We start from the raw sequence: 25,614 nt of genomic DNA, 5'->3' as shown, positions 1-25,614 counted from the left end.
AAATCGTTGGTTGTTACGATTAAAAAATGTCAGTTAAATATATCATATAGGAGACATACACTGTGATATTTGAGAAGTGAAATTAAGTTTATTGGATTTACAGAAAATGTGCTATAATTGTTTAAACAAAATTAGGCAGGTGCATAAATTTGGGCACCACAAAAAAGAAATGAAATCAATATTTAGTAGATCCTCCTTTTGCAGAAATTACAGCCTCTAACTGCTTCCTGTAAGTTCCAATGAGAGTCTGGATTCTGGTTGAAGATATTTTGGACCATTCCTCTTTACAAAATATCTTTAGTTCATTCAGGTGTGATGGCTTCCGAGCATAGACAGCTCTCTTTAAGTCACACCACAGATTTTCAATTATATTCAGGTCTGGGGACTGAGATGGCCATTCCAGAACTTTGTACTTGTTCCTCTGCATAAATGCCTTAGTGGATTTTGAGCAGTGTTTAGGGTTGTTGTCTTGTTGAAAGATCCAGCCCCAGCGCAGCTTCAGATTTTTCACTGATTCCTGGACATTGGTCTACATGATCTGCTGATACTGAGTGGGATCCATGGTCCCTCAACTTTGACAAGATTCCCAGTCCCTGCACTAGCCACACAGCCACACAGCATGATGGAACCACTGCCATATTTTACTGTAGGTAGCAGGTGTTTTTCTTAGAATGCTGTGTTCTTTTTCCTCCATGCATAACGCCCCTTGTTATGGCCAAATAACTCAATTTAGTTTCATCAGTCTACAGCACCTTATTTCAAAATGAAGCTGGCTTGTCCAAATGTGCTTTAGCCCACCTCAAGCAGCACTTTTTGTGCTGGGGGCGGAGAAAAGGCTTCCTCTGCATCACTCTCGCATACAGCATCTCCTTGTGCAAAGTGCGCCGAATGGTTGAACAATGCACAGTGACTCCATCTGCAGCAAGATGATGTTGTAGGTCTTTGGTGCTGGTCTGTGGGTTGACTCTGACTGTTCTCACCATTCGTCGCTTGTGTCTATCCGAGATTTTTCTTGGTCTGCCACTTCGAGCCTTAACTTGAACTGAGCCTGCGGTCTTCCATTTCCTCAATATGTTCCTAACTGTGGAAACAGACCGCTGAAATCTCTGAGACAGCTTTCTGTATCCTTCCCCTAAACCAGGGGTAGGCAACCTCCGGCTCTCCAGCTGTTGTGAAACTACAACTCCCAGTATGCATACTTGCTCTGCTCTTCTAAGAACTCTCATAGAAATGAATGGAGCATGCTGGGAATTGTAGTTTCACAACAGCTGGAGAGCCGCAGGTTGCTGATCCCTGCCCTAAACCATGATGGTGAACAATCTTTGTCTTCGGGTCATTTGAGAGTTGTTTTGAGACCCCCATGTTGCTACTCTTCAGAGAAAATTAAAAGAGGAGGGAAACTTACAATTGACCCCCTTAAATACTCTTTCTCATAATTGGATTCACCTGTGTATGTAGGTCAGGGGTCACTGAGCTTACTAAGCCAATTTGAGTTCCAATAATTAGTTCTAAAGGTTTTGGAATCAATAAAATGACAACAGTGCCCAAATTTATTCACCTGCCTAATTTTGTTTAAATAATTATAGCACACTTTCTGTAAATCCAATAAACTTCATTTCACTTCTCAAATATCACTGTGTGTGTCTCCTATATGATATATTTAACTGACATTTTTTTATCATAACAACCAACAATTTACACAGGAAAATCATGACGATTAACAAGTTTGCCCAAACTTTAGCATCCCACTGTACATATCAAGTATGCATAAAACAGATCAAAATACATGCAGAAAATTTGTATTTCTCTAGAAATACACTTCATAATACATAGTGTGAATATAACCTTAAACCTAGGGCATGTAAATAAAGCTAGACCTACACTTTATGTGAAACAATTCCATGTATTAAATTAGAAATTGAAAACAAGGAATCAAGCAATGGTGACAATGGTATACACCAAATTTAAATTCCAAGACCCATTTTACACAAATCATCCATTTTAAACTCTTGATATATCAATCTAGTAATAATTTGGATACTTGGTCTCTCAGATAATGGGCTGCAATATTGCAACCTGTTCTTCTTTAACAATGTCCTTAGGTTACATGAGGAATTGCCATGCCTGCAGTAAAGAGGTCATTTTGATGACAGATAGGAGTCCTAAGTTGAGTTGAGGTCAGATGTCTTGGTCAAATAGGATGTGCAGTGCACAAATATGTCTTAAAAATCTGTAAAAAATAAAATAATTGTTTCATCCAAAATATACATTAAACCAAATATGAATGCAGATATTAGATAATGTACCATGACTTTCTGATTATTTCTCAAAAATGACTGTTTCTAAGCACCAGTTTACACAGCATTTTTGCATCATGACCAGACATCCTTAAAGCTGTAAACACAGTTTTACAGCAGTAGAATGTTATAATGATTGCACCATAATAGGATGCACAGACATGATGTGAACCCAAGCCTAGGGTCAGTTAGCATAACATTTTTACATCACCTAAAAATCAAAAATTTTGGCAAATGCAGCTTTGCACAACAATTTGCAAATTTCTTCTGTTTTATGCATGTGGCATGTTAATTTGTATTATGTCAAACTAGGTGGAATAGCATTTTGAGACAGTTTAAAGATGCGCCAAATTTAACAAACATTATATGACTATTAAACAATTCGGGGATATACCCCCTTACCGGCTCTATCAGTGAACCACAATGTATGAAAAGCTAATGGTGTGTCACGGTGAGCAGAGACTCCTGATTCAAAGATTGAGAAAAAAAACTGCATAGCCGTATTCCAAATTGGTCACTTTATTTGTAGAAAAAAGTAAACACTCATCTTCTTGATGCGTTTCGGGCACCTAGGCCCTTTATCAAAAGCATTGTATGTTTAGGAACATACAAAAGTTAATACACCTTTAGATAATGGATCCACCTATCAGGAGAAAAGTTTCATTAACAGGTGGGAGGCAACCTAATGTTGAATCAGCCTCAGGGTAACAACCACCTGTGAATGGAATACACTTCAGTAAATCTTCAAAGCAAGCATATAGAGCACTGTTCAGAAACACTTGAGGTGCTTTTGCAATACAATTGAAAAAACACACTAGAAATAAAAGCAATAAATTGATGTACATAAAATCCCTGATGTTAATAGTGGTATATAACGTCCTGTCTCCTATTTAAACCTGTTGGGAATCTGGTTTCAAGCATAAAATTCCAGAAAGTTTCCCTTGCTATTGGTTTTTTCTTATGATTGCCCCCTCTGTATGGTTTAAAAACCCTTTCAATTCCACAGAAGGTGAAAAAAGATAAATCACCCCTGTGGACATCACAAAAGTGTCTGGAAACTGCAGAGGCGTTCAGTGCATTCTCATTATTCGCATCGGATAAATGTTTACGGATCCTTGTTTTTAAAGTATTAGTAGTGCATCCCAAGAGCTGCAATTTACAGAAAGTGCAGCAAATGAGATACAAAACATAATTACTGTTGCAATTAATATAGGATGACATTTTAAAGGTAATATTGTTTTTATATGATGTAAAGGTTTTTGTTGTTGTAGCATAGTTGCAACAGTGACAGATCTTATGCCCGCACCTATAAAAGCCTTTTGTTTCCAGCCAAGTACATGATGGTTTTTCAGAAAGAAACAAGCTGGGGATAGTATAGAGCCGACCGTACGAGCTCTTTTTGCAACACATTTGTTAAATATCTGAGAAAACCTTGTCTTGGTACAAAATAGGAATATATTTATTTATATTAGTAACCTGTTTGTACTCCTGGCTGTACACTGTGAATAAAACAATGCCCTTATTTTTGGACTGGTTCTCAATCATACTCCTAGAAAATGGAGCTAGTAAAAATCTTTCCTCCTGGTATCAGAGGCATATTTTATGCCTTGTTACAAAGACCAGATGGGATATTTCCTAGCCAAAAAACGGCTAGAAATTCTCTGACATTCACTTTGAAAAATCGCATCATCTGAACAGTTGCGTCTAGACCTTATAAACTCGCCCCTTGGAATATTTTTGATGATGTGTAATGGATGACATGATGTTGCATGCAATAAAGAATTGCCAGCAGTAGGTTTAATGTACAGTGACAGAGACAATATCATGATTGCATGCAGTTAGCAACAGATAAAAAAAAAAGTATACTCTGTGTCAAAATGTCAAGTCAAACTTAAATTACTTAAATTAATTATTGTTGTTAATAAATGTTCTGAAAGCAATAATATCCTCCTGACGACCTTCCCAAATAATGAGGAGGTCATACCATATTAGGTGCGATGAAAAGGGATTTTCTTCTGAAAAAATATAAGACTCCTTCCACCACGCCACAAAAAGGTTAGCGAATGAAGGTGAAAATTTAGCCACCATTGATGCGCCCCGCACTTGTAAGAAAAACTCACCATCAAAAACTAAATAATTGTGTTTTAACAAAACATCAACTGAGGACAAAACAAATTGTTTAACCTCATTATTATAGGAGCTGTAAGATGATGTGACAGAGTCTGTAATGCTAATGTATGCTGTATACTGAAGTACAAAGAGGCCACATCACAGGTTACCCAGCAGTAACTGGATTTCCACTAAATAAGGTAACCTAGGACCTGTAGTACTAAAGGTTGCAAGATCCTATCCACCCACTGACCTAATCTTTCATTCAGGGAACCTATGCCTGCAACTATAGGTCTCATAGGAGGGGGAAACACCTCCTTATGGACCTTGGGTAGTGAGTGGAAAATAGGAACAATTGGATGGGAGACAAGCAGAAAATCTCTAATTTCTTTATCCAAAACCCCTAAAGACAACCCCTCAGCCAGAAGTTTGGCAAGGGAATTTCTAAATTGTAAAGTGGGGTCACAGGGTAATTTCCGATACAGAGAAGTGTCACACAAAAGCTCCACATTTAATTTCCTATAGAGTGTAGAATCCAGAACAATGACCATGCCCCCCTTATCTGCAGCACACACTAGTAACTAGAGTTGAGCGAACACCTGGATGTTCGGGTTCGAGAAGTTCGGCCGAACATCCCGGAAATGTTCGGGTTCGGGATCCGAACCCGATCCGAACTTCGTCCCGAACCCGAACCCCATTGAAGTCAATGGGGACCCGAACTTTTCGGCACTAAAACGGCTGTAAAACAGCCCAGGAAAGGGCTAGAGGGCTGCAAAAGGCAGCAACATGTAGGTAAATCCCCTGCAAACAAATGTGGATAGGGAAATGAATTAAAATAAAAATTAAATAAATAAAAATTAACCAAAATCAATTGGAGAGAGGTTCCATAGCAGAGAATCTGGCTTCCCGTCACCCACCACTGGAACAGTCCATTCTCAGATATTTAGGCCCCGGCACCCAGGCAGAGGAGAGAGGTCCCGTAACAGACAATCTGGCTTCATGTCAGCAGAGAATCAGTCTTCATGTCATAGCAGAGAATCAGGCTTCACGTCACCCACCACTGTAAGAGTCCATTTTCATAAATTTAGGCCCAGCACCCAGGCAGAGGAGAGAGGTCCCGTAACAGACAATCTGGCTTCATGTCAGCAGAGAATCAGTCTTCATATCATAGCAGAGAATCAGGCTTCACGTCAGCCACCAATGCAACAGTCCATTGTCAGATATTTAGGCCCAGCACCCAGGCAGAGGAGAGAGGTCCCGTAACAGAGGATCTGGCTTCATGTCAGCAGAGAATCAGTCTTCATGTCATAGCAGAGAATCAGGCTTCACGTCACCCACCACTGTAAGAGTCCATTTTCATAAATTTAGGCCCAGCACCCAGGCAGAGGAGAGAGGTCCCGTAACAGAGGATCTGGCTTCATGTCAGCAGAGAATCAGTCTGCATGTCATAGCAGAGAATCAGGCTTCACGTCAGCCACCACTGCAACAGTCCATTGTCATAAATTTAGGCCCAGCACCCAGGCAGAGGAGAGAGGTCCCGTAACAGACAATCTGGCTTCATGTCAGCAGAGAATTAGTCTGCATGTCATAGCAGAGAATCAGGCTTCACGTCAGCCACCACTGCAACAGTCCATTGTCATAAATTCAGGCCCAGCACCCAGGCAGAGGAGAGAGGTCCCGTAACAGACAATCTGGCTTCATGTCAGCAGAGAATCAGTCTGCATGTCATAGCAGAGAATGAGGCTTCACGTCACCCACCACTGCAACAGTCCATTTTCATAAATTTAGGCCCAGCACCCAGGCAGAGGAGAGAGGTCCCGTAACAGAGGATCTGGCTTCATGTCACCAGAGAATCAGTCTGCATGTCATAGCAGAGAATCAGGCTTCACGTCAGCCACCACTGCAACAATCCATTGGTATATATTTAGGCCTAGCACACAGGCAGAGGAGAGAGGTTCCGTAACAGACAATCTGGCTTCATGTCAGCAGAGAATCAGTCTGCATGTCATAGCAGAGAATGAGGCTTCACGTCACCCACCACTGCAACAGTCCATTTTCATAAATTTAGGCCCAGCACCCAGGCAGAGGAGAGAGGTCCCGTAACAGAGGATCTGGCTTCATGTCACCAGAGAATCAGTCTGCATGTCATAGCAGAGAATCAGGCTTCACGTCAGCCACCACTGCAACAATCCATTGGCATATATTTAGGCCTAGCACACAGGCAGAGGAGAGAGGTCCCATAACAGACAATCTGGCTTCATGTCAGCAGAGAATCAGTCTGCATGTCATAGCAGAGAATGAGGCTTCACGTCACCCACCACTGCAACAGTCCATTTTCATAAATTTAGGCCCAGCACCCAGGCAGAGGAGAGAGGTCCCGTAACAGAGGATCTGGCTTCATGTCACCAGAGAATCAGTCTGCATGTCATAGCAGAGAATCAGGCTTCACGTCAGCCACCACTGCAACAATCCATTGGCATATATTTAGGCCTAGCACACAGGCAGAGGAGAGAGGTCCCGTAACAGACAATCTGGCTTCATGTCAGCAGAGAATCAGTCTGCATGTCATAGCAGAGAATGAGGCTTCACGTCACCCACCACTGCAACAGTCCATTTTCATAAATTTAGGCCCAGCACCCAGGCAGAGGAGAGAGGTCCCGTAACAGAGGATCTGGCTTCATGTCACCAGAGAATCAGTCTGCATGTCATAGCAGAGAATCAGGCTTCACGTCAGCCACCACTGCAACAGTCCATTGGCATATATTTAGGCCCTGGCACCCAGACAGAGGAGAGGTTCATTCAACTTTGGGTAGCCTTGCAATATAATGGTAAAATAAAAATAGGATTGAATGAGGAAGTGCCCTGGAGTCCAATAATATATGGTTATGGGGAGGTAGTTAATGTCTAATCTGGACAAGGGACGGACAGGTCCTGTGGGATCCATGCCTGGTTCATTTTTATGAACGTCAGCTTGTCCACATTGGCTGTAGACAGGCGGCTGCGTTTGTCTGTAATGACGCCCCCTGCCGTGCTGAATACACGTTCAGACAAAACGCTGGCTGCCGGGCAGGCCAGCACCTCCAAGGCATAAAAGGCTAGCTCTGGCCACGTGGACAATTTAGAGACCCAGAAGTTGAATGGGGCCGAACCATCAGTCAGTACGTGGAGGGGTGTGCACACGTACTGTTCCACCATGTTAGTGAAATGTTGCCTCCTGCTAACACGTTGCGTATCAGGTGGTGGTGCAGTTAGCTGTGGCGTGTTGACAAAAGTTTTCCACATCTCTGCCATGCTAACCCTGCCCTCAGAGGAGCTGGCCGTGACACAGCTGCCTTGGCGACCTCTTGCTCCTCCTCTGCCTTGGCCTTGGGCTTCCACTTGTTCCCCTGTGACATTTGGGAATGCTCTCAGTAGCGCGTCTACCAACGTGCGCTTGTACTCGCGCATCTTCCTATCACGCTCCAGTGCAGGAAGTAAGGTGGGCACATTGTCTTTGTAGCGTGGATCCAGCAGGGTGGCAACCCAGTAGTCCGCACAGGTTAAAATGTGGGCAACTCTGCTGTCGTTGCGCAGGCACTGCAGCATGTAGTCGCTCATGTGTGCCAGGCTGCCCAGGGGTAAGGACAAGCTGTCCTCTGTGGGAGGCGTATCGTCATCGTCCTGCCTTTCCCCCCAGCCACGCACCAGTGATGGACCCGAGCTGCGTTGGGTGCCACCCCGCTGTGACCATGCTTCATCCTCATCCTCCTCCACCTCCTCCTCATCCTCGTCCTCCTCGTCCTCCAGTAGTGGGCCCTGGCTGGCCACATTTGTACCTGGCCTCTGCTGTTGCAAAAAACCTCCCTCTGAGTCACTTCGAAGAGACTGGCCTGAAAGTGCTAAAAATGACCCCTCTTCCTCCTCCTCCTCCTCCTCCTGGGCCACCTCCTCTTCCATCATCGCCCTAAGTGTTTTCTCAAGGAGACATAGAAGTGGTATTGTAACGCTGATAACGGTGTCATCGCCACTGGCCATGTTGGTGGAGTACTCAAAACAGCGCAACAGGGCACACAGGTCTCGCATGGAGGCCCAGTCATTGGTGGTGAAGTGGTGCTGTTCTGTAGTGCGACTGACCCGTGCGTGCTGCAGCTGAAACTCCACTATGGCCTGCTGCTGCTCGCACAGTCTGTCCAGCATGTGCAAGGTGGAGTTCCACCTGGTGGGCACGTCGCATATGAGGCGGTGAGCGGGAAGGCCGAAGTTACGCTGTAGCGCAGACAGGCGAGCAGCAGCAGGATGTGAACGCCGGAAGCGCGAACAGACGGCCCGCACTTTATGCAGCAGCTCTGACATGTCGGGGTAGTTGTGAATGAACTTCTGCACCACCAAATTCAGCACATGCGCCAAGCAAGGGATGTGCGTCAAATTGGCTAGTCCCAGAGCTGCAACGAGATTTCGCCCATTATCACACACCACCAGGCCGGGCTTGAGGCTCACCGGCAGCAACCACTCGTCGGTCTGTTGTTCAATACCCCGCCACAACTCCTGTGCGGTGTGGGGCCTGTCCCCCAAACATATGAGTTTCAGAATGGCCTGCTGACGTTTACCCCGGGCTGTGCTGAAGTTGGTGGTGAAGGTGTGTGGCTGACTGGATGAGCAGGTGGAAGAAGAGGAGGAGGAAGCCGAGAAGGAGGAGGTGGCAACAGGAGGCAAAGAATGTTGCCCTGCGATCCTTGGCGGCGGAAGGACGTGCGCCAAACAGCTCTCCGCCTGGGGCCCAGCTGCCACTACATTTACCCAGTGTGCAGTTAGGGAGATATAGCGTCCCTGGCCGTGCTTACTGGTCCACGTATCTGTGGTTAGGTGGACCTTGCTACAGATGGCGTTGCGCAGTGCACACTTGATTTTATCGGATACTTGGTTGTGCAGGGAAGGCACGGCTCTCTTGGAGAAGTAGTGCCGGCTGGGAACAACATACTGTGGGACAGCAAGCGACATGAGCTGTTTGAAGCTGTCTGTGTCCACCAGCCTAAATGACAGCATTTCATAGGCCAGTAGTTTAGAAATGCTGGCATTCAGGGCCAGGGATCGAGGGTGGCTAGGTGGGAATTTACGCTTTCTATCAAATGTTTGTGAGATGGAGAGCTGAACGCTGGCGTGTGACATGGTTGAGACGCTTGGTGACGGAGGTGGTGGTGGTGGTGTTGGTGGTACATCCCCTGTTTGCTGGGCGGCAGGTGCCAACGTTCCTCCAGAGGCGGAGGAAGAGGCAGAGGCGGCAGCAGCAGAATAGGCCGAGGCGGCAGCAGCAGAAGAGGTAGCAGGGGGAGCCTGAGTGACTTCCTTGGTTTTAAGGTGTTTACTCCACTGCAGTTCATGCTTTGCATGCAGGTGCCTGGTCATGCAGGTTGTGCTCAGGTTCAGAACGTTAATGCCTCGCTTCAGGCTCTGATGGCACAGCGTGCAAACCACTCGGGTCTTGTCGTCAGCACATTGTTTGAAGAAGTGCCATGCCAGGGAACTCCTTGAAGCTGCCTTTGGGGTGCTCGGTCCCAGATGGCGGCGGTCAGTAGCAGGCGGAGTCTCTTGGCGGCGGGTGTTCTGCTTTTGCCCACTGCTCCCTCTTTTGCTACGCTGTTGGCTCGGTCTCACCACTGCCTCTTCCTCCGAACTGTGAAAGTCAGTGGCACGACCTTCATTCCATGTGGGGTCTAGGACCTCATCGTCCCCTGCATCGTCTTCCACCCAGTCCTGATCCCTGACCTCCTGTTCAGTCTGCACACTGCAGAAAGACGCAGCAGTTGGCACCTGTGTTTCGTCATCATCAGAGACATGCTGAGGTGGTATTCCCATGTCCTCATCATCAGGAAACATAAGTGGTTGTGCGTCAGTGCATTCTATGTCTTTCACCGCTGGGGAAGGGCTAGGTGGATGCCCTTGGGAAACCCTGCCAGCGGAGTCTTCAAACAGCATAAGAGACTGCTGCATAACTTGAGGCTGAGACAGTTTCCCTGGTATGCATGGGGGTGATGTGACAGACTGATGGGGTTGGTTTTTAGGCGCCATCTGTGCGCTTTCTGCAGAAGACTGGGTGGGAGATAATGTGAACGTGCTGGATCCACTGTCGGCCACCCAATTGACTAATGCCTGTACCTGCTCAGGCCTTACCATCCTTAGAACGGCATTGGGCCCCACCATATATCGCTGTAAATTCTGGCGGCTACTGGGACCTGAGGTAGTTGGTACACTAGGACGGGTGGATGTGGCAGAACGGCCACGTCCTCTCCCAGCACCAGAGGGTCCACTAACACCACCACGACCATGTCCACGTCCGCGTCCCTTACTAGATGTTTTTCTCATTGTTATGGTTCACCACAACAACAAATATATTATTTGGCCCAATGTATTGTATTCAAATTCAGCGGGATATAAATTTGAGGCCTAGTATTTAGGCGCTGGGTGACCGGTATGGATTTACTAACAGAATTAGACTTGGAAATGCACAGTAGCGTGTGTGTGAAGTTATTCTGAATGACCCTATGTGCACCTTGAATATTATATACCCTTTTTGGGATAGATTTCAAATAGCTCTGATATAGCAGGAACCACTAAATTATGAAATTGCTAAATTGGGAATTGTACTTCAACCCAGAACAAAAAATGTGCTTTGACGGACACTAAATAACTTTCCCAGCTACAACAGGACAGCGGTAACGAGAGATTTAGCGGGATATAAATTTGAGGCCTAGTATTTAGGCGCTGGGTGACCGGTATGGATTTAGTGACAGAATTAGACTTGGAAATGCACAGAAGCGTGTGTGTGAAGTTATTCTGAATGACCCTATGTGCACCTTGAATATTATATACCCTTTTTGGGATAGATTTCAAATAGCTCTGATATAGCAGGAACCACTAAATTATGAAATTGCTAAATTGGGAATTGTACTTCAACCCAGAACAAAAAATGTGCTTTGACGGACACTAAATAACTTTCCCAGCCACAACAGGACAGCGGTAACGAGAGATTTAGCGGGATATAAATTTGAGGCCTAGTATTTAGGCGCTGGGTGACCGGTATGGATTTAGTGACAGAATTAGACTTGGAAATGCACAGAAGCGTGTGTGTGAAGTTATTCTGAATGACCCTATGTGCACCTTGAATATTATATACCCTTTTTGGGATAGATTTCAAATAGCTCTGATATAGCAGGAACCACTAAATTATGAAATTGCTAAATTGGGAATTGTACTTCAACCCAGAACAAAAAATGTGCTTTGACGGACACTAAATAACTTTCCCAGCTACAACAGGACAGCGGTAACGAGAGATTTAGCGGGATATAAATTTGAGGCCTAGTATTTAGGCGCTGGGTGACCGGTATGGATTTAGTGACAGAATTAGACTTGGAAATGCACAGAAGCGTGTGTGTGAAGTTATTCTGAATGACCCTATGTGCACCTTGAATATTATATACCCTTTTTGGGATAGATTTCAAATAGCTCTGATATAGCAGGAACCACTAAATTATGAAATTGCTAAATTGGGAATTGTACTTCAACCCAGAACAAAAAATGTGCTTTGACGGACACTAAATAACTTTCCCAGCTACAACAGGACAGCGGTAACGAGAGATTTAGCGGGATATAAATTTGAGGCCTAGTATTTAGGCGCTGGGTGACCGGTATGGATTTAGTGACAGAATTAGACTTGGAAATGCACAGAAGCGTGTGTGTGAAGTTATTCTGAATGACCCTATGTGCACCTTGAATATTATATACCCTTTTTGGGATAGATTTCAAATAGCTCTGATATAGCAGGAACCACTAAATTATGAAATTGCTAAATTTGGAATTGTACTTCAACCCAGAACAAAAAATGTGCTTTGACGGACACTAAATAACTTTCCCAGCTACAACAGGACAGCGGTAACGAGAGATTTAGCGGGATATAAATTTGAGGCCTAGTATTTAGGCGCTGGGTGACCGGTATGGATTTAGTGACAGAATTAGACTTGGAAATGCACAGAAGCGTGTGTGTGAAGTTATTCTGAATGACCCTATGTGCACCTTGAATATTATATACCCTTTTTGGGATAGATTTCAAATAGCTCTGATATAGCAGGAACCACTAAATTATGAAATTGCTAAATTGGGAATTGTACTTCAACCCAGAACAAAAAATGTGCTTTGACGGACACTAAATAACTTTCCCAGCCACAACAGGACAGCGGTAACGAGAGATTTAGCGGGATATAAATTTGAGGCCTAGTATTTAGGCGCTGGGTGACCGGTATGGATTTAGTGACAGAATTAGACTTGGAAATGCACAGAAGCGTGTGTGTGAAGTTATTCTGAATGACCCTATGTGCACCTTGAATATTATATACCCTTTTTGGGATAGATTTCAAATAGCTCTGATATAGCAGGAACCACTAAATTATGAAATTGCTAAATTGGGAATTGTACTTCAACCCAGAACAAAAAATGTGCTTTGACGGACACTAAATAACTTTCCCAGCCACAACAGGACAGCGGTAACGAGAGATTTAGCGGGATATAAATTTGAGGCCTAGTATTTAGGCGCTGGGTGACCGGTATGGATTTAGTGACAGAATTAGACTTGGAAATGCACAGAAGCGTGTGTGTGAAGTTATTCTGAATGACCCTATGTGCACCTTGAATATTATATACCCTTTTTGGGATAGATTTCAAATAGCTCTGATATAGCAGGAACCACTAAATTATGAAATTGCTAAATTGGGAATTGTACTTCAACCCAGAACAAAAAATGTGCTTTGACGGACACTAAATAACTTTCCCAGCTACAACAGGACAGCGGTAACGAGAGATTTAGCGGGATATAAATTTGAGGCCTAGTATTTAGGCGCTGGGTGACCGGTATGGATTTACTAACAGAATTAGACTTGGAAATGCACAGTAGCGTGTGTGTGAAGTTATTCTGAATGACCCTATGTGCACCTTGAATATTATATACCCTTTTTGGGATAGATTTCAAATAGCTCTGATATAGCAGGAACCACTAAATTATGAAATTGCTAAATTGGGAATTGTACTTCAACCCAGAACAAAAAATGTGCTTTGACGGACACTAAATAACTTTCCCAGCTACAACAGGACAGCGGTAACGAGAGATTTAGCGGGATATAAATTTGAGGCCTAGTATTTAGGCGCTGGGTGACCGGTATGGATTTAGTGACAGAATTAGACTTGGAAATGCACAGAAGCGTGTGTGTGAAGTTATTCTGAATGACCCTATGTGCACCTTGAATATTATATACCCTTTTTGGGATAGATTTCAAATAGCTCTGATATAGCAGGAACCACTAAATTATGAAATTGCTAAATTGGGAATTGTACTTCAACCCAGAACAAAAAATGTGCTTTGACGGACACTAAATAACTTTCCCAGCTACAACAGGACAGCGGTAACGAGAGATTTAGCGGGATATAAATTTGAGGCCTAGTATTTAGGCGCTGGGTGACCGGTATGGATTTAGTGACAGAATTAGACTTGGAAATGCACAGAAGCGTGTGTGTGAAGTTATTCTGAATGACCCTATGTGCACCTTGAATATTATATACCCTTTTTGGGATAGATTTCAAATAGCTCTGATATAGCAGGAACCACTAAATTATGAAATTGCTAAATTTGGAATTGTACTTCAACCCAGAACAAAAAATGTGCTTTGACGGACACTAAATAACTTTCCCAGCTACAACAGGACAGCGGTAACGAGAGATTTAGCGGGATATAAATTTGAGGCCTAGTATTTAGGCGCTGGGTGACCGGTATGGATTTAGTGACAGAATTAGACTTGGAAATGCACAGAAGCGTGTGTGTGAAGTTATTCTGAATGACCCTATGTGCACCTTGAATATTATATACCCTTTTTGGGATAGATTTCAAATAGCTCTGATATAGCAGGAACCACTAAATTATGAAATTGCTAAATTTGGAATTGTACTTCAACCCAGAACAAAAAATGTGCTTTGACGGACACTAAATAACTTTCCCAGCTACAACAGGACAGCGGTAACGAGAGATTTAGCGGGATATAAATTTGAGGCCTAGTATTTAGGCGCTGGGTGACCGGTATGGATTTAGTGACAGAATTAGACTGGGATATGGCCAAAAAATAACCACACTATTGCTGGTTAAATGCACTTGGTGACAGGCGCAGCTTGCCCCTGATTTAGTATATGGCCAAAAAATGAACAGACTATTGCTGGTTAAATGCACTTGGTGTGACAGCTTCACCCTGATGTAGGCTTTAGCCAAAAAACAACCACACCATTGAGGGTTAAATGCACTTGGTGACAGGCGCAGCTTGCCCCTGATTTAGTATATGGCCAAAAAATGAACAGACTATTGCTGGTTAAATGCACTTGGTGTGACAGCTTCACCCTGATGTAGGCTTTAGCCAAAAAACAACCACACCATTGAGGGTTAAATGCACTTGGTGACAGGCGCAGCTTGCCCCTGATTTAGTATATGGCCAAAAAATGAACAGACTATTGCTGGTTAAATGCACTTGGTGTGACAGCTTCACCCTGATGTAGGCTTTAGCCAAAAAACAACCACACCATTGAGGGTTAAATGCACTTGGTGACAGGCGCAGCTTGCCCCTGATTTAGTATATGGCCAAAAAATGAACAGACTATTGCTGGTTAAATGCACTTGGTGTGACAGCTTCACCCTGATGTAGGCTTTAGCCAAAAAACAACCACACCATTGAGGGTTAAATGCACTTGGTGACAGGCGCAGCTTGCCCCTGATTTAGTATATGGCCAAAAAATGAACAGACTATTGCTGGTTAAATGCACTTGGTGTGACAGCTTCACCCTGATGTAGGCTTTAGCCAAAAAACAACCACACCATTGAGGGTTAAATGCACTTGGTCGCAGCTTGGATGCACTTGGTCGCAGCACCGCACAAGACACAAAATGGCCGCCGATCACCCCATAAAAAAGTGACTGACAAACGGTCTGGGCAGCCTAAAAACAGTGAGTGAGCATTTGAGTATCAGCAGCTCAATGATGCACAGCTGCAGATCGATCGATTAATCAAGTGAAGTCCTTTGGAGGAGTTAATCTGCCTAATCTCGCCCTACTGTCGCATCCGCAACCTCTCCCTACGCTAATCAGAGCAGAGTGACGGGCGGCGCTATGTGACTCCAGCTTAAATAGAGGCTGGGTCACATGGTGCTCTGGCCAATCACAGCCATGCCAATAGTAGGCATGGCTGTGACGGCCTCTTGGGGCAAGTAGTATGACGCTTGTTGATTGGCTGCTTTGCAGCCTTTCAAAAAGCGCCAAGAAAGCGTCACAAAAGCGCCAAGAAAGCGACGAACACCGAACCCGAACCCGGACTTTTACGAAAATGTCCGGGTTCGGGTCCGTGTCACGGACACCCCAAAATTCGGTACGAACCCGAACTATACAGTTCGAGTTCGCTCATCCCTACTAGTAACCTATTATTGTTCTTCATATCATAAAGAGCTATTTTCTAACTTTTAGTTAGATTTTTAGCATGCTTATTGTTCAGGGAGGTTCTATGGAGGCAAACTAGTTCTGACTCTACCAAATCATGTAAATCATTCAGCACTGAAGTCCTGGACTGGACTAGATAAAAATCAGGATTCGGAAAAGCAAATGCTGGCCCTTGTGTACTCTCCCTAATAGATTCAGACTCTAAGTGTCTCAGAACAGTGCTGGACAACTCGTCCTGATATAACAAAGAAGGTTAAACAGTAGAGATATTCAATTCATCATTTGGAAATGGACTGTGTGACATTTATTTCATTTGACTCCTTCATCATGTCTATTAATGAAAAATTTCATGGTTGTTTAATTTGTCCAAAGAAATTTCAAGTGACAGTATGTCTGTAACTAGGAAGTTTAATGCAAATGGTTAAGTGATTAGTTGCACTGATTTCACAATAGTCTGCACCATTTGTAAATGATTTTTAAAATGTGGAATAATTTGACAACTGGCTAGCCTAAGACTGTCCAATCATGGCTGAGAGTGTCAGATTCCCCTTGAATAGAAAAGGTGGCCATACACATTACATAGAAATTGGTTGATGGTTGAACATCAGTTGAACAAACACCTGGTGAAAGTTTATCTAAAACTTGATGTGCCAGGAATATGTCAAGTTTCATGCCACAGCGACTTAAAAAGATTAAAATAGACAAATCGCCAGGACCGGATGGCATGCACCCTCGTATCCTAAGGGAATTAAGTAATGTCATAGCCAGACCCTTATTTCTGATATTTGCAGATTCTATATTGACAGGGAATGTCCCACAGGATTGGCGCATGGCAAATGTGGTGTCAATATTCAAAAAGGGTCCAAAAACAGAGCCTGGAAACTATAGGCCGGTAAGTTTAACATCTGTTGTGGGTAAACTGTTTGAAGGTTTTCTGAGAGATGCTAAGTTAGAGCATCTTAACGGAAATAAGCAAATAACGCCATATCAGCATGGCTTCGTGAGGGATCGATCATGTCAATCAAATTTAATCAGTTTCTATGAGGAGGTAAGTTCTAGACTTGACAGCGGCGAATCAATGGATGTCGTGTATCTGGACTTCTCCAAAGCATTTGACACTGTACCACATAAAAGGTTAGTATATAAAATGAGAATGCTCGGACTGGGAGAAAACGTCTGTAAGTGGGTAAGTAACTGGCTCAATGATAGAAAACAGAGGGTGGTTATTAATGGTAAATACTCAGATTGGGTCACTGTCACTAGTGGAGTACCTCAGGGGTCAGTATTGGGCCCTATTCTCTTCAATATATTTATTAATGATCTTGTAGAAGGCTTGCATAGTAAAATATCAATTTTTGCAGATGACACTAAACTGTGTAAAGTAATTAACACTGAAGAGGACAGTATACTACTACAGAGGGATCTGGATAGATTGGAGGCTTGGGCAGATAAGTGGCAGATGAGGTTTAACACTGACAAATGTAAAGTTATGCACATGGGAAGGAATAATGCAAGTCACCCGTACTTATTAAATGGTAAAACACTCAGTAACACTGACATGGAAAAAGATCTAGGAATTTTAATAAACAGTAAACTAAGCTGCAAAAAACAGTGTCAGGCAGCTGCAGCCAAGGCAAATAAGATAATGGGTTGCATCAAAAGGGGCATAGATGCCTGTGATGAGAACATAGTCCTACCACTTTACAAATCATTAGTCAGACCACACATGGAGTACTGTGTACAGTTCTGGGCTCCAGTGAACAAAGCAGACATAGCAGAGCTGGAGAGGGTCCAGAGGAGGGCAACTAAAGTAATAACTGGAATGGGGCAACTACAGTACCCTGAAAGATTATCAAAATTAGGGTTATTCACTTTAGAAAAAAGACGTCTGAGAGGAGATCTAATTAATATGTATAAATATATCAGGGGTCAGTACAGAGATCTATCCCGTCATCTATTTATTTCCAGGACGGTGACTGTGACGAGGGGACATCCTATGCGTCTGGAGGAAAGAAGGTTTGTACACAAACATAGAAGAGGATTCTTTACGGTAAGAGCAGTGAGACTATGGAACTCTCTGCCTGAGGAGGTGGTGATGGTGAGTACAATAAAGGAATTCAAGAGGGGCCTGGATGTATTTCTGGAGCGTAATAATATTACAGGCTATAGCTACTAGAGAGATATCGTTGATCCAGGGATTTATTCTGATTGCCTGATTGGAGTCGGGAAGGAATTTTTATTCCCCTAAAGTGAGGAAAATTGGCTTCTACCTCACAGGGTTTTTTTGCCTTCCTCTGGATCAACTTGCAGGATGACAGGCCGAACTGGATGGACAAATGTCTTTTTTCGGCCTTATGTACTATGTTACTATGTTACAATCACAAAAATTTGGCCATAGTACACATTCTACTTTTCCATTTTCTTTGCCTTCATTTAATCTGGCTTTAAGTGGAGAACTTCTTCTGGTTTGTGTTTCAACAAGGCACCGAATGACTAGAGGTACTGTTAATTTAATTGTTTTATAAATTTTTATATTTAGTGTTAGCAGTTGTACCTGTTGCTCAGCCACAATTAAAACCACATGCACTAGCAAAATAGTTTTTGTACATTTGTTGACTACTATTGACAAGGCATTCATTAATAACCAGAAAGCAATCAGATAAACGTCCTATTTCAGATTTTTTAGTGAACCTGGGGTAACTGAGAGAACCAATTTAATTTACAACCTTTGGAAAATAATAACCCATTGGTGATAAGTAGGGATGAGCGAACTCGAACTGTATAGTTCGGGTTCGTACCGAATTTTGGGGTGTCCGTGACACGGACCCGAACCCGGACATTTTCGTAAAAGTCCGGGTTCGGGTTCGGTGTTCGTCGCTTTCTTCGCGCTTTTGTGACGCTTTCTTGGCGCTTTTTGAAAGGCTGCAAAGCAGCCAATCAACAAGCGTCATACTACTTGCCCCAAGAGGCCATCACAGCCATGCCTACTATTGGCATGGCTGTGATTGGCCAGAGCACCATGTGACCCAGCCTCTATTTAAGCTGGAGTCACATAGCGCCGCCCGTCACTCTGCTCTGATTAGCGTAGGGAGAGGTTGCGGCTGCGACAGTAGGGCGAGATTAGGCAGATTAACTCCTCCAAAGGACTTGATTAACTGATCGATCTGCAGCTGTGGATCATTGAGCTGCTGATCCTCAATTGCTCACTGTTTTTAGGCTGCACAGACCGTTTGTCAGTCTCATTTTTCTGGGGTGATCGGCGGCCATTTTGTGTCTTGTGGTGCGCCAGCACAAGCTGCGACCAAGTGCATTTAACCCTCAATGGTGTGGTTGTTTTTTGGCTAAAGCCTACATCAGGGTGAAGCTGTGACACCAAGTGCATTTAACCAGCAATAGTCTGTTCATTTTTTGGCCATATACAAAATCAGGGGCAAGCTGCGCCTGTCACCAAGTGCATTTAACCCTCAATGGTGTGGTTGTTTTTTGGCTAAAGCCTACATCAGGGTGAAGCTGTCACACCAAGTGCATTTAACCAGCAATAGTCTGTTCATTTTTTGGCCATATACAAAATCAGGGGCAAGCTGCGCCTGTCACCAAGTGCATTTAACCCTCAATGGTGTGGTTGTTTTTTGGCTAAAGCCTACATCAGGGTGAAGCTGTCACACCAAGTGCATTTAACCAGCAATAGTCTGTTCATTTTTTGGCCATATACAAAATCAGGGGCAAGCTGCGCCTGTCACCAAGTGCATTTAACCCTCAATGGTGTGGTTGTTTTTTGGCTAAAGCCTACATCAGGGTGAAGCTGTCACACCAAGTGCATTTAACCAGCAATAGTCTGTTCATTTTTTGGCCATATCCCAGTCTAATTCTGTCACTAAATCCATACCGGTCACCCAGCGCCTAAATACTAGGCCTCAAATTTATATCCAGCTAAATCTGTCCCTAGTGCTGTAGCTGGGCGAGTTATTTAGTGTCCGTTCAAGCACATTTCTTGTTCTGGGTTGAAATACAATTCCCAATTTAGCAATTTCATAATTTAGTGGTTCCTGCTATATCAGAGCTATTTGAAATCTATCCCAAAAAGGGTATATAATATTGAAGGTGCACATAGGGTCATTCAGAATAACTTCACACACACCCGCTACTGTGTATTTCCAAGTCTAATTCTGTCACTAAACCCATACCTGTCACCCAGCGCCTAAATACTAGGCCTCAAATTTAAATCCCTCTAAATCTCTCGTTACCGTTGTCCTGTTGTAGCTGGGAAAGTTATTTAGTGCCCGTCAAAGCACATTTTTTGTTCTGGGTTGAAGTACAATTCCCAATTTAGCAATTTCATAATTTAGTGGTTCCTGCTATATCAGAGCTATTTGAAATCTATCCCAAAAAGGGTATATAATATTGAAGGTGCACATAGGGTCATTCAGAATAACTTCACACACACCCGCTACTGTGTATTTCCAAGTCTAATTCTGTCACTAAATCCATACCGGTGACCCAGCGCCTAAATACTAGGCCTCAAATTTAATTCCCTCTAAATCTCTCGTTACCCACCGGTGTACTGTTGTTGCTGGGCAAGATATTTAGTGTCCGTCAAAGCACATTTTTTGTTCTGGGTTGAAGTACAATTCCCAATTTAGCAATTTCATAATTTAGTGGTTTCTGCTATATCAGAGCTATTTGAAATCTATCCCAAAAAGGGTATATAATATTGAAGGTGCACATAGGGTCATTCAGAATAACTTCACACACACCCGCTACTGTGTATTTCCAAGTCTAATTCTGTCACTAAACCCATACCTGTCACCCAGCGCCTAAATACTAGGCCTCAAATTTAAATCCCTCTAAATCTCTCGTTACCGTTGTCCTGTTGTAGCTGGGAAAGTTATTTAGTGCCCGTCAAAGCACATTTTTTGTTCTGGGTTGAAGTACAATTCCCAATTTAGCAATTTCATAATTTAGTGGTTCCTGCTATATCAGAGCTATTTGAAATCTATCCCAAAAAGGGTATATAATATTGAAGGTGCACATAGGGTCATTCAGAATAACTTCACACACACCCGCTACTGTGTATTTCCAAGTCTAATTCTGTCACTAAATCCATACCGGTGACCCAGCGCCTAAATACTAGGCCTCAAATTTAATTCCCTCTAAATCTCTCGTTACCCACCGCTGTACTGTTGTTGCTGGGCAAGATATTTAGTGTCCGTCAAAGCACATTTTTTGTTCTGGGTTGAAGTACAATTCCCAATTTAGCAATTTCATAATTTAGTGGTTTCTGCTATATCAGAGCTATTTGAAATCTATCCCTAAAAGGGTATATAATATTGAAGGTGCACATAGGGTCATTCAGAATAACTTCACACACACCCGCTACTGTGTATTTCCAAGTCTAATTCTGTCACTAAACCCATACCTGTCACCCAGCGCCTAAATACTAGGCCTCAAATTTATATCCAGCTAAATCTGTCCCTAGTGCTGTAGCTGGGCGAGTTATTTAGTGTCCGTTCAAGCACATTTCTTGTTCTGGGTTGAAATACAATTCCCAATTTAGCAATTTCATAATTTAGTGGTTCCTGCTATATCAGAGCTCTTTGAAATCTATCCCAAAAAGGGTATATAATATTGAAGGTGCACATAGGGTCATTCAGAGTAACTTCACACACACCCGCTACTGTGTATTTCCAAGTCTAATTCTGTCACTAAATCCATACCGGTGACCCAGCGCCTAAATACTAGGCCTCAAATTTAATTCCCTCTAAATCTCTCGTTACCCACCGCTGTACTGTTGTTGCTGGGCAAGATATTTAGTGTCCGTCAAAGCACATTTTTTGTTCTGGGTTGAAGTACAATTCCCAATTTAGCAATTTCATAATTTAGTGGTTTCTGCTATATCAGAGCTATTTGAAATCTATCCCAAAAAGGGTATATAATATTGAAGGTGCACATAGGGTCATTCAGAATAACTTCACACACACCCGCTACTGTGTATTTCCAAGTCTAATTCTGTCACTAAACCCATACCTGTCACCCAGCGCCTAAATACTAGGCCTCAAATTTAAATCCCTCTAAATCTCTCGTTACCGTTGTCCTGTTGTAGCTGGGAAAGTTATTTAGTGCCCGTCAAAGCACATTTTTTGTTCTGGGTTGAAGTACAATTCCCAATTTAGCAATTTCATAATTTAGTGGTTCCTGCTATATCAGAGCTATTTGAAATCTATCCCAAAAAGGGTATATAATATTGAAGGTGCACATAGGGTCATTCAGAATAACTTCACACACACCCGCTACTGTGTATTTCCAAGTCTAATTCTGTCACTAAATCCATACCGGTGACCCAGCGCCTAAATACTAGGCCTCAAATTTAATTCCCTCTAAATCTCTCGTTACCCACCGGTGTACTGTTGTTGCTGGGCAAGATATTTAGTGTCCGTCAAAGCACATTTTTTGTTCTGGGTTGAAGTACAATTCCCAATTTAGCAATTTCATAATTTAGTGGTTTCTGCTATATCAGAGCTATTTGAAATCTATCCCTAAAAGGGTATATAATATTGAAGGTGCACATAGGGTCATTCAGAATAACTTCACACACACCCGCTACTGTGTATTTCCAAGTCTAATTCTGTCACTAAACCCATACCTGTCACCCAGCGCCTAAATACTAGGCCTCAAATTTAAATCCCTCTAAATCTCTCGTTACCGTTGTCCTGTTGTAGCTGGGAAAGTTATTTAGTGCCCGTCAAAGCACATTTTTTGTTCTGGGTTGAAGTACAATTCCCAATTTAGCAATTTCATAATTTAGTGGTTCCTGCTATATCAGAGCTATTTGAAATCTATCCCAAAAAGGGTATATAATATTGAAGGTGCACATTGGGTCATTCAGAATAACTTCACACACACGCTTCTGTGCATTTCCAAGTCTAATTCTGTCACTAAATCCATACCGGTGACCCAGCGCCTAAATACTAGGCCTCAAATTTAATTCCCTCTAAATCTCTCGTTACCCACCGCTGTACTGTTGTTGCTGGGCAAGATATTTAGTGTCCGTCAAAGCACATTTTTTGTTCTGGGTTGAAGTACAATTCCCAATTTAGCAATTTCATAATTTAGTGGTTTCTGCTATATCAGAGCTATTTGAAATCTATCCCTAAAAGGGTATATAATATTGAAGGTGCACATAGGGTCATTCAGAATAACTTCACACACACCCGCTACTGTGTATTTCCAAGTCTAATTCTGTCACTAAATCCATACCGGTGACCCAGCGCCTAAATACTAGGCCTCAAATTTAATTCCCTCTAAATCTCTCGTTACCCACCGGTGTACTGTTGTTGCTGGGCAAGATATTTAGTGTCCGTCAAAGCACATTTTTTGTTCTGGGTTGAAGTACAATTCCCAATTTAGCAATTTCATAATTTAGTGGTTTCTGCTATATCAGAGCTATTTGAAATCTATCCCTAAAAGGGTATATAATATTGAAGGTGCACATAGGGTCATTCAGAATAACTTCACACACACCGCTTACTGTGCATTTCCAAGTCTAATTCTGTCACTAAATCCATACCGGTGCACCCAGCGCCTAAATACTAGGCCTCAAATTTAATCCCTCTAAATCTCTCGTTACCCACCGCTGTACTGTTGTTGCTGGGCAAGATATTTAGTGTCCGTCAAAGCACATTTTTTGTTCTGGGTTGAAGTACAATTCCCAATTTAGCAATTTCATAATTTAGTGGTTTCTGCTATATCAGAGCTATTTGAAATCTATCCCTAAAAGGGTATATAATATTGAAGGTGCACATAGGGTCATTCAGAATAACTTCACACACACCCGCTACTGTGTATTTCCAAGTCTAATTCTGTCACTAAATCCATACCGGTGACCCAGCGCCTAAATACTAGGCCTCAAATTTAATTCCCTCTAAATCTCTCGTTACCCACCGCTGTACTGTTGTTGCTGGGCAAGATATTTAGTGTCCGTCAAAGCACATTTTTTGTTCTGGGTTGAAGTACAATTCCCAATTTAGCAATTTCATAATTTAGTGGTTTCTGCTATATCAGAGCTATTTGAAATCTATCCCTAAAAGGGTATATAATATTGAAGGTGCACATAGGGTCATTCAGAATAACTTCACACACACCCGCTACTGTGTATTTCCAAGTCTAATTCTGTCACTAAATCCCATACCGGTGACCCAGCGCCTAAATACTAGGCCTCAAATTTAATCCCTCTAAATCTCTCGTTACCCACCGTTGTACTGTTGTAGCTGGGCAAGATATTTAGTGTCCGTCAAAGCACATTTTTTGTTCTGGGTTGAAGTACAATTCCCAATTTAGCAATTTCATAATTTAGTGGTTCCTGCTATATCAGAGCTATTTGAAATCTATCCCAAAAAGGGTATATAATATTGAAGGTGCACATTGGGTCATTCAGAATAACTTCACACACACGCTTCTGTGCATTTCCAAGTCTAATTCTGTCACTAAATCCATACCGGTGACCCAGCGCCTAAATACTAGGCCTCAAATTTAATTCCCTCTAAATCTCTCGTTACCCACCGCTGTACTGTTGTTGCTGGGCAAGATATTTAGTGTCCGTCAAAGCACATTTTTTGTTCTGGGTTGAAGTACAATTCCCAATTTAGCAATTTCATAATTTAGTGGTTTCTGCTATATCAGAGCTATTTGAAATCTATCCCTAAAAGGGTATATAATATTGAAGGTGCACATAGGGTCATTCAGAATAACTTCACACACACCCGCTACTGTGTATTTCCAAGTCTAATTCTGTCACTAAATCCATACCGGTGACCCAGCGCCTAAATACTAGGCCTCAAATTTAATTCCCTCTAAATCTCTCGTTACCCACCGTTGTACTGTTGTTGCTGGGCAAGATATTTAGTGTCCGTCAAAGCACATTTTTTGTTCTGGGTTGAAGTACAATTCCCAATTTAGCAATTTCATAATTTAGTGGTTTCTGCTATATCAGAGCTATTTGAAATCTATCCCTAAAAGGGTATATAATATTCAAGGTGCACATTGGGTCATTCAGAATAACTTCACACACACACGCTTCTGTGCATTTCCAAGTCTAATTCTGTCACTAAATCCATACCGGTCACCCAGCGCCTAAATACTAGGCCTCAAATTTATATCCCGCTGAATTTGAATACAATACATTGGGCCAAATAATATATTTGTTGTTGTGGTGAACCATAACAATGAGAAAAACATCTAGTAAGGGACGCGGACGTGGACATGGTCGTGGTGGTGTTAGTGGACCCTCTGGTGCTGGGAGAGGACGTGGCCGTTCTGCCACATCCACACGTCCTAGTGTACCAACTACTTCAGGTCCCAGTAGCCGCCAGAATTTACAGCGATATATGGTGGGGCCCAATGCCGTTCTAAGGATGGTAAGGCCTGAGCAGGTACAGGCATTAGTCAATTGGGTGGCCGACAGTGGATCCAGCACGTTCACATTATCTCCCACCCAGTCTTCTGCAGAAAGCGCACAGATGGCGCCTGAAAACCAACCCCATCAGTCTGTCACATCACCCCCATGCATACCAGGGAAACTGTCTCAGCCTCAAGTTATGCAGCAGTCTCTTATGCTGTTTGAAGACTCCGCTGGCAGGGTTTCCCAAGGGCATCCACCTAGCCCTTCCCCAGCGGTGAAAGACATAGAATGCACTGACGCACAACCACTTATGTTTCCTGATGA

At 43.0% G+C, this 25,614-nt stretch overlaps 1 protein-coding gene across 1 annotated transcript in view; it reads right to left on the bottom strand.

Moving 5' to 3' along the window:
* Positions 1-1,678: 1,678 nt before the first annotated feature.
* THBS2 (thrombospondin 2) overlaps positions 1,679-25,614 on the bottom strand; it is a 232,807-nt gene continuing 208,871 nt past the window's right edge. The window contains exon 22 of the mRNA XM_044289074.1: positions 1,679-2,230. Within this exon, the coding sequence (XP_044145009.1) occupies positions 2,223-2,230 (8 nt within the window). The 3' untranslated portion in view covers positions 1,679-2,222. The remainder of the gene's footprint in view (positions 2,231-25,614) is intronic.

The sequence above is a fragment of the Bufo gargarizans genome, chromosome 4, assembly GCF_014858855.1.
Source record: "Bufo gargarizans isolate SCDJY-AF-19 chromosome 4, ASM1485885v1, whole genome shotgun sequence".
Lineage (NCBI taxonomy): Eukaryota > Metazoa > Chordata > Amphibia > Anura > Bufonidae > Bufo > Bufo gargarizans.
Note: the sequence above shows the minus strand (reverse complement) of the source record. Positions and strands in the feature narration are given on the sequence as shown.